This window comes from Aplysia californica, unplaced genomic scaffold (genome assembly GCF_000002075.1).
Source record: "Aplysia californica isolate F4 #8 unplaced genomic scaffold, AplCal3.0 scaffold00668, whole genome shotgun sequence".
Lineage (NCBI taxonomy): Eukaryota > Metazoa > Mollusca > Gastropoda > Aplysiida > Aplysiidae > Aplysia > Aplysia californica.
Window position 1 is genome coordinate 41,124 of NW_004797938.1, and position 15,197 is coordinate 56,320.

Sequence of the window (15,197 nt, forward strand, 5' to 3'; positions counted from 1 at the left end):
ATGCTCATAACTGTGCCTGATCTACAACAGGGAACTGCTGCTTTTTCTTTCCTAATCCTTACTATTGTAATTTTTCCCTACTTCTTTTGTATGTTTGTCACACTCTTGTGACTTGCTATTTCCGGGGTGCCTTGATAGTCGAAGCAGACCTTGTGCTGTCGAAGCTAGAGAGGTGAGCAGAGTAAGTCTGATTCCCTGTAAGGACTTCTCTGTTGACACCCACCTCTTGGCGCTCATATGACCTTATGCAGTTGCGAGCACCGTAAAACCGTCTACTATAAAAAAAATAATAATTTTTAAGCAGCCGGCCCTGGAATGATCTCAACCTGTGTCAGTTGTAGGCATGAAACATTTAAGGTTGTGATTATTTATCCTACTGGATCACGTACCTTCTTGCACTTACGCTCCAATGTTTGCTGCAGCCACGCCTTGGGACTGCTTCCCCCTTCCTTGTAACGTTTTTCCCTCGTCTGAATGACTACAACAACTGCAGTGTGGAGACTGTCTACAACCCTGAGCGTGGTTATTTCTCGAAACTGAGACCTCTCCTGGACTACTTTTTTTTTTAAGTTCCAGGAGATTTGCACGCCAGAAAGAGACTTCACCTCGAATAATTTCCTGCTGCTGTACAAAGTAGTCCTCGGCAATTTTGAAGAAATAAAAGTTCATTGACTTTTTAAACTTTTCGAAGTGTGTGGTCACTATTCATGCCATTCGAATTTCGTGTACGAATGTTGTTTGTTTTTTCTTATATATAAGTCCATCCGCAACTTCTGCAATTCAACGTTCACTGACAATTTGCAGCTGTCCTCACAGAGCATGCGATGTGCCGACTCGCTCTCTGTACTATACAATGATGTCACATCACCATTTCAAAAAGGGGAAGGGGAGCTCATTACAACAGCCTACTGTTCATTTCTTGAAAAAAACATCCGCTACGCTGATGCCCTTGAGCTGTTCATGTTGTGACCAATGAATACTGAATAGTAGTGAATAGTTCTGAGAGGCATGTTTTATAACTCTTGTTAGCTTCACTCATCACTTTGTCTCATAATCATCAAGTGCAAAGTGTGTGTGTGTGTGTGCTGGGAAATTTTCTTCTTCTTCTTCTTCTTCTCCTCCTCCTCCTCCTCCTCCTCCTCCTCTAAATGAACATCTATCCAAGTCGGCGACATTACTGAGTCAGGCCACCTGTTACCTTGTGCTTCTTTTGATGGCATCCCTGATGTGTTGAGCCTCACAGGAGCCTAAACACTTTCAAGTGTGTCATCAAAAGCTGTGATCTCGACAGCCGCACAGAAAGGGCTACACCCTACATAACAGTGTGATGGAATTATCCATGCTCGTTGTATCAGAGTGTGACGAGATTGCAAGGACATACTCACCAACACATGGATCCTGATTTTTTCATAAGCTTGCACACCGCCATCAAAATTTCTTATTTACAGCTTTTTACAACTTGAAAAGAAGTTGATTTTTTCTGAAAAATACCTACGATCACTGTGCCTTTTCAAACTACCCCTTTGGCATTTATCTGTGCCAACCATTGATAAAAGTCTTGAGAAAAGCACAACAAAAACTCTACAGAGTAATATGCTCACCAAAAAGCATACAATCAGTCTATTGATGAATGTCCTGATGGAGCCAATATTTTCGCGAATGGATTTTTAAAAAAATGACACCTCAGCTGCCCTAGCAGAAACAAATAACTGAAGCCTAAGAAAGCTCTGTTTTGAAGCCTCAGTCTACTTTTCTGGTGTAACTGCACTCGAAATGGCTTTGGGCATGGTAGAAAAGTTCCCCCTAAACTTCCTTCCTGATTGTTTGTTTTCGACTTCCTCTCCTGTTTGAAGCTGTAGGAGCACTTTGACGTCTCCGTCTGTCAAGAGAATTTTGAAACTCCTCATAAACACTGCCATCACAAGGCTCATATAGTAAAAACCCTTGCCATCAAAGGCAAAGGCATTTTGGGGGAAATCCAAAGAAACTGGGTGGTAAACTTTGCCTATCGGCAAGATGTGACGCCAAAGTGTTCAAGTACATTCTGTAAATCAAACTGGTAAAACCTGTGCTTTTGTTTATCTTCTTAGCCATGTCTGTTAGTGGCAATGAGACTATTCGCAGCTACGCCAAAAAGTCTTTCAAACTTCCTGACAACAAAAGCAGTAAAATTCCCTTTTTCTGACGCTGAACACAAAATCAAAAAAGCAAATTTATTCATCTACCTGAGCCAAAATTTGGGAACAGCAAATTAACAAGGATACTCCGCAGCATTTTGAAGGTTACGCCCAGGAAACCAATGACCTTTTAACGAATAGGCAGGCAGAGTTATTTTTAAGTCGTTTAAAATCTTGGACACATGCATGTCATGCATAGACATCTCATTGAAGGGAAAAAAAATCTATTTTTTGCAAAGCATGCTTAATGTTTTTTGCTGTTAACACGTTGTAATAGAATGTGCCAAATTTGAAGAAAGGAGTATAAGTATAAAATATTTTTAATGTACCAACATGGATGTTCTTTGGCGCAAGAAAGGTTGGGGTTGTTTTTGTTTGTTTTGTTTTGTTTTTTGCTTGTTTTGGGGGGGGGGGGGGGGGGATTGGTTTAGACAAAAAAAGTGTGCGTTGTTGTAAAATATTGTGAAAAAGTGAACATTATAAACTTGCTTACAGATTTTTATAATTGTCTGTCTATTATTTTAGGCAGCAGTAAGGAAAGTCGATTTAAAAAAAAAATTTTTATTGCACTCATATTACCAAATTGTATCAATAGGGCCTTAAAACACGTACTCATACTACCAAAAACAGTGTATACACTGTATATTATGCAGATAAAAGTAACGCTATTGTCTCAAATCTGATTTGCGTGTGTAGGTGACATTGACGAGGACAGTGCCTCTGACAAATGCGACGGCGACGAGAACTCAGCTTCTCCGTCGGATACAGCAACAACAACAACATCAACAAAAACAACAACAGCAGCAACAACAACATCAGAAGAGGCTGGGGAGACACGGGTGAGTAACGCCGCCGGGGAGGACAGCCAAGATCAAGGTCAGGATCAAGGTCAGCCCCCAGCTTCGGTAGACAGCGCAGCTCCGGCCAGGGATGGCCCTGAGGAGCAGGCACGCCTGGTAGAGCGTGAGCACAGGTATCTGGTACACCGAACCACCTGCATCATATGCCAGGAGCGGACCATCAGCTGCATCTTCATGCCATGCGGCCACGTGGTCGCCTGCGAGGACTGCGCGGAGAACGCCTCCACCTGCCCTATTTGTAATCGGGAGATAGTGGCCACGGCCAATGTGTACCTCTCTTAGAACTCGGCAGGACACCACCTCCCCCCACCCCCCAACCACCAACAACCACACCCCCAAATACGTGGTGAACAAACAAGCATGGGGATTCGTGTCTCGTGCTGTGAGTCTATCACCTGAGTATCAAGGGACAGAGCTAGGAGTTTGATACGACTCTTAAGTCCCCCATCTTAGTGTTTTGACTTTAGCATGTGGTGGGCGTTGATAACACTTTGCAATACGTTAATTTTTTCACATCTTCTTTTTGGAGAAGTGAAGAAAAGGTTGTCACTGCATAAACAATAGAGTGGATTCTTCTGAAAAACCTTGATTAAAGGCACAAAAGATGTAAATTTTCAGTTACCACGGACTCATAAGCTAAGGAAATAACTAATCTTTGGCGGCCATTTTCTCACTAATTTTACATCTGAAAACAAGTGACCCCCACCTCCTTCTTTCGCAAATATCTTGACTTGTATTCAAGATAAATGGATATTTTTTAATCGAAATAAAGACAAGTGAACAAGCTTTAAGATGATACCAATAACTCTACATGCCTAAAAATTGACGAGAGCCTGATTCCACCACGCTGCCTCACATTTGTTATCGAAGGTCATCCCCGGTTTTGTCGGTTTGTGCCACCGTGGTAGCTTTTGCCCCTCCCTTTGAGGAAAATCTGACTAGCCCCCCCCCCCCCCCCCCCCCCGACCAAATCGACCGAACTGTCCTGAACGGACCCGATCCTGCCAATGGTCACGGCTTATTAGTAGTCTGTTGTTGGCTAGGGCAGCAATCACACGCACTGCTCGGGCGATCCGTAAGCTCAGTAAGTATCCAGCTGGACTACAAAGTGTCTTACCCTGGTTCGAAGCCCAGCCTGGGCGTTCTTGAGCTGCTTTTTGGATTGTTTTGCTGAGTTTTCAGGGCTCTCCGTCCATTTTCCTCGGTCCTTTTGGAGATGTATGTTAAACTTTGAGATCTTACCTCTGGAATAACTTAATAGTGTTTGTAGGGGGTGTAAAACCCATGCACACATACTATTCATTGCTGCAGCAGTACTCTGTAGCTCTTATGTTCAGGAAGTGATAACCTTTTTCTTCACTTTAAGAAAAAAAAAGAAGAGAAAAGACTCGTGTATTGCAAAGTTGTATTGGCGCCCACCACATGTTAATGTATGAGTTGATTAGTTGAAATTTCTGTGATCTTGCTCTGTCCCTTGCTATCCTGGTGGAAGATTTGGTCTGCCTCTTTTAGTACTGCCCGTGTGGAGACATGCTTGTAGATGGCTCACTGTTTTGTGTCAGGCCTCCTTATAGTTTTGTTTATTATATAATTAGATTTTTGCACTTTGAGGCGAATGTTCATTGTACTACTGATGACCGTAATGATCATGATTCTTTTTTTTTATGAGCAAAGTTCTGAACACATTTCGTAACAAGCGGTTTATTTCAATGACCCACGCAGATGTGTTCATATGTATTTTTTATGTCCAGTATTCTTGAAGTAGCCAATCTACAGAGAATTGTATTGAATATTCACTAAATATTAATCCGTAATTTCTTTAGAAGCTTGTGGTGTAATTATTATTTTTTCAATATTGTCCTTGAAAATTTGGGTTAAGATAGAGTACCCAAAAGACCTATTGTGTATTTCTTGTGGTGACAGCCTGTGTTTGACTGTTGCACAAGTAATGTTGTACATAGTTCTCCTGCTCAGAACTTGAAACATGCGTTCATACCTGCAGCAGCATTCCTCAAGCGTCTTAATCATTTTTTAAGTTTTGAGAAAAATTAGACAAAAGGAGTACCCAACCTTAACTTGGGCACTCGTTATTTTTCAGTAAAAAGCCAGGAAGGAAATAACGACACAGTACTAAACGACATTATTGTAAGATAATCCTGGATGTCTTTACCTGTCCATAAAGGCTATATCTGGAAACTCTCCCTTCAGAGATTGATTAAGGCAGTTGTGGAATGATGCTGATAATATTTTCTCGGTGAACGTAGCTTGTCTCTGAATTGAATTACAAGCCACAGTAACGTGTGTAAAACTACTGTTCTGCCAGCTCATCTTGTGGGTGTATTATTTTTCAGTACCACCTCGAATTCTCCCCATCTTATGTGATGGAGTTATTAATTTGTTATTACATATGTATTGAAGAGAATATCTATTTCAAGCTTTGGGTTTGCTTTGATTACTGGTCGCATCATTATCCTGTGAGATGGCGAATTTGTATTTTTGTTGTGGTATATTATTTTACTGTATTCTACTTTGACAGCAGTTTAATTGCCCCTTTCCTCTTGGTGCTGGGTATAAGCTGTCACCAAGAAGCCCCCTTTACCTGTCTCTGTTCTGGGTGGTCTTCTCTATGACTGTTCTGGGTGATCTTCTCTATGACTGTTCTAGGTGATCTTCTCTGTGACTGTTCTGGGTGATCTTCTCTGTGACTGTTCTGGGTGATCTTCTCTATGACTGTTCTGGGTGATCTTCTCTATGACTGTTCTGGGTGATCTTCTCTGTGACAGCAATTTGCTGTGTATAATTGTTCAGTGTCGGGCAGAATTTTTTCTCCCTAACTGTTGCATTTTTTTTAATAATATTATGTTACTCACATCTTTCTGTATTGTTGTTTGCATTATATATATATATATATATATATATATATATATATATATATATATATATATATATATATATATATATGAGGCAGCGTGGTGGAATCAGGCTCTCGTCAAAATAATTAAAGGGAAGAAACCTGCATTTTTCCGCAGGTTTGTGAACTTTAATCAATTTTTTTATTTTTGGCTCAACACCTCCCCCCCCCCCCCCCCCCCCCCAAATAGACCCACCTCTTCGTGGTGGGGGGGGGATTAGTACTCTTCGTATAGGGAAAGAAAAAGAGGAAGCTAACGGGTCAAGGGGTGGTCCCGAAAAGAGACATATTACTTTACTATGTTTCTTATTCTTTCTATTTATTGTTTTTATTGTTTTACTTTATTACATTTATTAACTTTTCTTTTCTCCTCTCTCCATCGACAACCTTTCTTTGACCTGGAGTTGGGTCGGGTATTGGTGGGGTGGAAAGCAGAGGTTCATTGTCAGCACTGTACTGGATGTGACTTTACGGAGGGAATACCCAGCTACATACATGTATTAAGCATGCACTTATCGGAGAGCCCTATGACTGCAGAGAAGGTGCAGAGACCATTTGCGTCTTGCTTGTTAACAACATTAATCCTCTGGGATCTGCCATGTCTTCCCCTGCCCCCATCTCTCGGATGAGAGGACTTGGTTGCTCTGGGAGGAGGGGGGGGGGAATCTAGCTTCCAATTGGTATCATTATTACTATTGGTATTATTATTATATTATTATTTTTGTATTTCAGCAACACACAGCAACTATGCTCTTAATAGCGTCTTTCTCTTCTTTATCTCCTCAAACAACTTCTCAATATAATACAACAGACACCAATACCCATTCATTTTTCTTACAATCTCTCTGTGATGGAGTTGGGTTTTTGTTTGTGGCATTGCACCTACAGCCACTGCTTTATCTCCTACCCCGGGATGGAAGGAAAATCACAGAACCACCCGTTTTAGATGCAACAACACCTTTCATGCCCATTAAAGAACTCATTTGTGTGTGGATTTTTCTGAAACGTTGATAAAAGGCACAAAAAAAGGTAACTTTTCAGTTACCACGGACTCTTATGCTAATGAAACAACTAATCTTTGGCCATTTTCTCACTAATTTTACCTCTGAAAACAGGTGACCCCCACCTCCTTCATTCGCAAATATCTCAACTTGTATTCAAGATAAATGGATATTTTTTTCATCCAAATAAAAACAAGTGAACAAGCTTTAAGATGATACCAATAACTGTACATGGCCAAAACTTGATGAGAGCCTGACTCCACCACGCTGCCTCACACAAATATATCACTGAAAAGTTACCCTTTCTTCTGCCTTTTAGAAACGTTTCAGAAAAATCCACTCAGAAATGAGTTCTTTAATGGACATGAAAGGTGTTGAGCCAAAAAACAAAAATTTGATTAAAGTTCACAAACCTGCGGAAAAATGCAGGTTTCTTCCCTTTAATTATTTTGACGAGAGCCTGATTCCACCACGCTGCCTCACACACACATATATAAATACATTATATATATATAATGCAAACAACAATACAGAAAGATGTGAGTAACATAATATTATCCAAAAAAATGGAACAGTTAGGGAGAAAAAATTTTGCCCGACACTGAACAATTATACACAACAAATTACTGTCACAGAGAAGATCACCCAGAACAGTCATAGAGAAGACCACCCAGAACAGTCAAAGAGAAGATCACCCAGAACAGTCATATATATATATATATATATATGCTCGCATCATTTCTGAGTGTATATTTTCTGTTTATTTTTTGTAGACCTTATGCAGATGCAAGCGCCATAAAACTTTTACAAAACTAAACTTACTTTGTGTAATCCCATGCTTGACTATTCATAAGAATTCTGAGAATTGTTTTTGTACAGTTCACTTTTGATCATTCATTCAATAAGAATTTTTTCTTTCTTCTGTTGTTTTTTGTGTGTGTTGAAGTAAGAAAAAGAAACAGAGCTTTTTTTCCTTATATGTTGAGAAGTAAGGAAAGTGCGGTGTGGACTGCTATGATTAAGACTGCATAGTGAATGGAAAATTGTTTATGTTCTTATTCTTCGTGGGTCTGTTTTGACCTGTGAATAATATAATATTTTTCTTCATATTCACAACTCACAAGTTGCCCCTGCCATTGTTTTAAGAACTAATATATGGGACTGACGAGTTGTCGCATAAGAATACTCTCAGTATGTGGTTGGCAGGTGCTCTGGTGTGGTTTGCTTCTTCTTTCCTATATAAAACTATCATCCTTCTCTCTCCTCCTTCTTTTTTTGTGTATGTTACTCTCTGGTAACACCACTGATCTTCGGCACTTGTATGACCTTATTGTGTTGCAAGTGCCGTAAAACGTTCAGTTAAACAACAACATCATGCTCTAAGATGTAGACCATTGACTTGCTTGAAGATATCTTCAGTGTGTCAGATGTTCTGGAATGTTGCCACAAGTTTTAGAGGATTTTTTCTGTATAATAATAATAATAATTGCATTTATATAGCGCATATCCATGCTCAAGAGCATGGTCTATGCGCTTTACAACTATTATTACCCCAGCAGACCCTCTGAGAACCCTCAGAAACATTCTCGGCTTCCGCGGAAGCATACAGTGCAAGCTGCGGATTTCACGCGCTCAAACACAATCAAACTGACAAGATCGTTCACTGTCTATAGCCGGGTACCTATTTCCACCTGGGTGAAGTGAGGAAAATTTGTGCAAGGTGCCTTTCCCAAGGACACAACGTGGGGCCCCTGGCGGGATTCGAACCCACGACCTTACGGTTTGGAGTCCGAGGGCCTAACCACTAGGCCACCGACGCCACCTTCAAAGAGCCTTGTGCATGGCCACTTGCTTGGTTTGCTTCATAAGTATCATCCTGTTCTGTGGGAAGAACGGTTGGGTGAGTGTAGTGTGTGTATGTATGTTGGGGGGGGGGGGGGGGGGCTTGTCTTTTGGTTGCGTTAAGAATTTTCTTGGCTCTTCACCTATTATTTAGCTGTGTATTATTAGAAACAGACGTTAACTTGAAGATCCTGCTTATAAATATTGAATATGACAAGAAGAAGAAGACTTGTATGACTCTTGAAAACATCAGAAAATTGCTTCTTAACTCTTTAAGCCCTGAGTTTTTTCTACCGTTTCCCGGAGTTTTTTTCTACAGTCACCTAAACCTAGTGCACTATGTCTCATTATAACCCCAAAAGCTTACCTCCAACTTCTAAATAGCGGAGTCAAAGGCTTAGTCATTACTAAAAATAACTTGGTTCGGCAATAGTTCCAAAAAACAAGCAAAAACTAAAACTAAATAAAACGAAACAGTCACTAGTACTGGACGCTCCCAGCGTCTGATGGGGAAAAGGGTTATTACCGCCGGACGCTCCCAGCGTCCGGTGGGGTTCAAAAAGTTAATCGACAGACATACAATTCAGCATGAGATTTTGTTGTAAACTAGGAAGTGTTAGGTGGGTCCCGTGCGTTTGTGATCTTGCTGTGGCCACCTAACGGTCGCTGCTCCGACATGCTTCACCAAGGCACTATGCTTGTGAAAGTAAGCCAAATAGAATATTGGTGTTAGTACTGAAGTACAGTAGCGCCAATTTTCCTATCAAATCCAGGAACCCGGAAATATCCAGATTTTTTTTTTTTATATCGTCATGATAAGTTCATATAAGTGGGTAACTTTTCCAGCAGAAGGACAAAAAACTGATTTATGAAAAGGACGGCTTAGAGTTATCCGATGTTCATACTGTTAACAAAGTCCACTTTTGGTTTGTTTATATAAATTTGTCTTTTCTTTCCCTCTGTCGTTTTTCTCTGTCTTTTTCCCCATTCTGAATGACTGTTATCGTGTCAATGTACTTCCCTTTACTTCTCTTTACTCAAACAGACCACACTTTGAGGTAGGTTCGAGTCGGAGTGCAGCGTGAATGCGAGTTCTTTGATTTTATACTCTTTCCACGAAGATTTTCTATTGACCATGCTTTCTGGCAGGTGAAAAAGAAGTATCCCATTTTAAAATAACCCGCCTTTTATGTTGCTGGGCTTTTCGCACCATCGCAGCAAGTGCACTGTAGCTTCTTCTTTGAGTTAGTCAAGTATAAATAGCAGCTAAATGTTTTCTTTTGTCACTCGAGATACTAGAGTGGCTCTGGTTTGTAACATTTTTCTGTTTTTTAAGCTTAATGGCAGGCTGACATCCTTGCGAGTCAGGCAGGTCTGAGTCCTGCTCAGTTCGCTGACCACTGCTTGTGGTGGCGCAGTTCAGCAACACCCCCCGGGGCAGTGCTACAGACAACTGAAGGTGTCTTTAGGGCATTCCCGAAGGGGGGATATTAACATGTTCTTCCGCACAGTAGAATTGTCAATGGGCTGATTTATCAATGGCATGCTCATACTGTGCCGGAACAACATAGGGGGAACTGCTGCTTTTTCTTTCCTCATCCTTACTATCATCATTTTTCCTCTACTTCTTTTGTATGTATGTCACTATCTTGTGAACTGCTATTTCTGGAGTGCCTTGATAGTCGAAGCAGACTTTGTGCTCTTTAGGTTAGAGAGGTGAGCAGAGTAAGCCTGATTCCCCCTTTTGAACTTCTCTGTTGACATCCACCCCTTGGCGCTCATGTGACCTTATGCAGTTGCGAGTGTCGTAAAACCTTACTTAAAAACTAAAACATTTGCTCTTCCTGCAGTTGTCTGACTAGCTGTTCATTAGTCCGTCTCGGGCTGTTGTTTTGATTGACTTTGGTCCAGAACCTCGCTCAATTCTAAATGTTTTAGTGCATTCAGCCTTGTGAAGCTCTTCAGAGTTCAGGAGTGTGTGGTTGGTGGGTGGCCTGGTGTGGTTTGCTCCTTCTTTCTTATCAAATATCTGTTTGTCTTTATCTCTCCTTTTTCATTTCTTTACAAGCTACTCAGTAGGAGCTCCTCTAATCTCTAGTGCTTGCTTGAAACCTACTTGTGTCACAAGTACTAGAAAACTCCTACGAAAAGTAAATAAAACCCTTCCCCCTCTGAAACATGCATTTTTTTTTTTAAACATTCGCACTGCCACAGACGCTAAATATTGTGTCTGGGTAGGTGCAAAACTCTGACGATATGAAGTGTAAAATACAATTAAATCTTCAGGTATTTCATTAAAAATCGTAAGAAGTTGTGGCAATATTCCAGATTTTTTAATGTACAGATTGACCCCCTCGGAGAAGGGTCATCATGTGAACACATGAAAATATAAACATTTAAAGATAATCAGTATATGGAAGACATATTTTCATATGGATCAACTCAAATAATATTGATATGTACCTTATGTTAACTAAAATCAGACTAATTATTTTGTCTCGTGACATAGTTTGCCTACATTTTTTAATTTCAAGAGCATTTCTTTCAGTGTTCATCCATGTAAGTCAGATCTAAACTTATAAGTACAGACTACAGACGGCATTAACTTTCATGGATGATTTATGAAAATCAGAGCTTTCGTTAGGGATTGAAATTTAATTTATTGAGAGGAAAAATAAAATAGTGGTGCTTTAAAATCCATTTGAAAACGTAGTTTTGTGGATCAAGAAGACTGTCATTCTTTTTCACTCCTGTGAAAATATTCTTTATATATAACTGTAATGTCTACTTTTAATTACTGAACCGCGCTCTGAGCTTGTTTCCTAATTGGGTAGAGCGCTATGTCAGTGTTACTTGTTGTTATTATCATAATGTATTATAATTATTATTATTTTTGTTATTATTATTATTATTATTATTATTGTTATTATCATAATGTATTATTATTATTTTGCTTACAAAGTGTGTAAAAATTGTGTCATTTTCCTATTATTGTCAATTCATTGTATTACAGGCGCTGCGGCCTTTTTTGCCTTGTTATTAAAATATAACATTAAAATTGCTTGTCTACTCACTCAAAATAATCTGATAAGATCGATCTTTTTTTGTCCAGAAGCTAGCTTATTTTATTTGTTTGATGCTTCACGAAATACACGCACACACACTCACACGGACTGACAGACGCACACACACACAGACACACATACACACAGACACCCGCACACACACACACAAACACATACACACACACACACACACACACACACACACACACACACACACACACACACACACACACACAGACACACGCACACACAAAAACACAGACACACGCACACACACACACACACTCATGATGCATGTGGTCACATCCATATACACACTCTCACACATCTGTACGCATACACACAGATGGTTATAGTATGTTCTACCTCACTAACAGTACCAGTCTCACAGTCACACATAGTATAAATGAGTGGGTGGTTGGCGGGTGCTCTGGTGTGCAGAGCCTCTTGCATGGCGTGAAAATCACTTACCTCAAAGAAACACAATGTATTTGAAATATATGTCTTTATGCCTTTATATAAACACTCCCCGCACTCGTATAAACCTTCTTTATGCTCGTATAAATGAACGGGTATATTTAAAAATATGTCATCTTTATCTATTTGTAATCAATAACAGTAATGATTAGTCGCATTTTGTGTGAACAAACCGCCCTCATGATCTTATAAATAAACATGTTCTATTGACGTTCTATACTTGGAGCATAAGACATCTGTATCTAGTAATGATTATTCATATTTTGTGTGAATAAAGCTACCCTGGTTTTCTTATCTAAACTGCATTGTACCGAATGTACGAAATTAAAATTCTCTGGGTGGGGTGGGGGGAGTGGAGTAAGAGCGAGAGAGAGAGAGGGTCATGTTAAATTGTAGCCTAATAAAATGCGAAACACTGTGTATCTCAGCGGAAGTGCTCTTCATAAAAAAAGATAACGCTAAGATGAGAAAGTGAAACTGATGGGTCAGGTCCTAGCCTTTCTCAGTACATTTGCATCAGGGACAGCCTAGGTCAGGTCCATCCCCATGGACATGCGTCTCTGGTGCACCCTGATAATGATGGCTGGTAGCCTACCTCCTACCGCCAGTAACACTGCCTCGCAGCGCGTGAGGCCAATTTTTTAGCCATTTTCCATGGCATATGTAGTTTTAAGTTTATCATACAAATGGCTAGTTTAATGTAACAAACTTTAACGTAAATAAAAAGTTCAGTTCTAGCTCAATAACCACATAATTTGTGTTTTTTCTATGTGACTGGAAAAGAAAGTTACGGGATTGATAGTGATTGATCTTTTCATTGAAAGAAAAGGGCTGGATTGTCGCTAGTGAAAGCTTACAGCTAGAGGACTGCTATTGATGGGTGGATGCAAGACTCCGATAAACGTCGTTTTGCAGTTTGGCTTCATAAGAGTCTTTCATTCACCTAGCCGTTACTATTTCGCCCTTCGCATTTATACTTTTGTTTAGAACTGTCGTTTTCTCTGTATTGTTGGGTGAGGTATCAGCTAGTGCTGGGCGGCGAGATTCCCGGTTATTGAAAGCTAGGAATCGTAGGAATCGACTCCGATCCCAATTACTTATTTTCTATTGATGTGATTTTTTCCGGTGGTTACCTGGTTGGCCCCGAACATCTTCAAGATTTAGGATAACCGTGATTTCGGAACTCTACGAAGCATCAATTTTTATTTTTCAAAAATAAATTCTAAAAATAAAAAAAGAAGATTTTACTGATTAAAGTAACTGGTAACGGCTGGTTTACGTAAAAAGGAGTCGGAACTTTTCTTTCGTTGCCTTAGTCTTGGGAATCGGTTCCCGACTAGATTCGTCGCCCAGCTCTAGTATCAGCTATGTGCAACATTTAAGGATTTTGATTTTTGCTGTTTAGAGTCTACAATTAATTCCATTCTGTTGAAGGAAAATTAATGTTTTAGTTTACATATTGTGTTGCTTTCCATGCTTACTGTGACTTATCTTGTAGCTTACAGTGTTCGAAAAAGAAAATAAACAGGATTTCTCTTGTTGGAACTTGGGAGTTTCTTTTTTTTCTGTTTTAACCCTTTCCTGTTTGCATTCTCTGCCAACAATGGCCACCCATTTGTTCAGTTTCCTGTGCACCCAGCAATCAGGGAGCTCTCCTGGTCGAGAGGTTAAGGTGTTCGCCTCTCTTTCAGAAGGACCCGGATTCGAATCCAGATAGCAACGGAAAATTTGTCTCTTTTGATTTTAAGCACAAGGGGGCTATCCCGAAAAGTGCTGTTTTGAGAAAATCGAAGGTAAAGTTTTTGCCCCTGGTTCAATTTCTTTAAAAGACAAGGAGGGTTTTCTCTTTAATGAAACAAATATACACTCCAATGAAACCAAACTTCACCTCTATAGGTAAGGCAATGCCCACTTTTGGTGTGGGTCAAGATTTCTGGATACCCCCGACTAACAATATTATTTCGTCTGCTTTCGTCTCCACTTTCTGCCCCCACCCCCCTCGCCTCCTTTGCCCCCTCCTCTGGGGTCCTGACTCTTTCTGTAGCCTTCCTACTGCTACTCCTTGGCCCCCTCTTACTGTTGTCTTTCAGCCACTCCCCTGATCTTAATCTTATGGTAGGTAAGATCTAACAACTAGCCTTCTCGGATAAGGGTGAAAAGTCTTGCAGGTCGCGTCTGCAAGTTGCGCATGTTAAAGATCACTTGGTGGTAGTCCAAAATCGATAAGAGTAGGCTTCGGCCGCCACCCGGGCAAAATTCAAAATGTCCTACCAACTGAAAAATGTTCAATGTGTCCCGCGCGCTCGTATGACCTTAGGCCTATGCTGTTTTAGTTCACGCTTCTCACTTCTTTAGAGTAGAGGATCATGCAACTGAGTAAAAATGGGCTCATAAAAACCCAAATTCCAATTACCCCCCCCCCCCCCCCGGGCCGCCCGGCATGTGTTGTTTGCGCCCTCCCAAGGGGGGGGGGGGGGGGGGGGGGGGGGTGGTATTAATATGTTCTTATGCTCAGTAGAATTATAAAAGTGCTGATTTATAAATCAATCTCACGCTCATACTGTACCGACACAACATGAGGGGTACTGCTGCTTTTTCTCTCCTCATCCTTACTATTGTCATTTTGCCTCTACTTCTTTTGTATGTTTGTCACTCTCTTGTGAACTGCTATTTCCGGGGTGCCTTGATAGTCGAAGCAGACTTTGTGCTGTTGAGGCTATAGATAGAGAGATTAGCAGAGTACATGTAGTAAGCCTGATTCCCCGTTTGGACTTCTCGGATGACATCTACCCTTTGACGCTCATATGGCCTTATGCAGTTGCGAGTGCCGTAAAACCTTACTAAAACAAACAAAATTCCAATTA

General features: G+C 40.5%; 1 protein-coding gene across 1 annotated transcript in view; it reads left to right on the forward strand.

The window, feature by feature from the left end:
- Positions 1–3,550, forward strand: part of LOC106013117 (protein neuralized) — a gene marked incomplete in the record, with an annotated part of 4,973 nt that extends 1,423 nt beyond the window's left edge. Inside the window, 1 exon segment of the mRNA XM_013088003.2 lies at positions 2,970–3,550. Within this exon segment, the coding sequence (XP_012943457.1) occupies positions 2,970–3,319 (350 nt within the window).
- Positions 3,551–15,197: the final 11,647 nt, after the last annotated feature.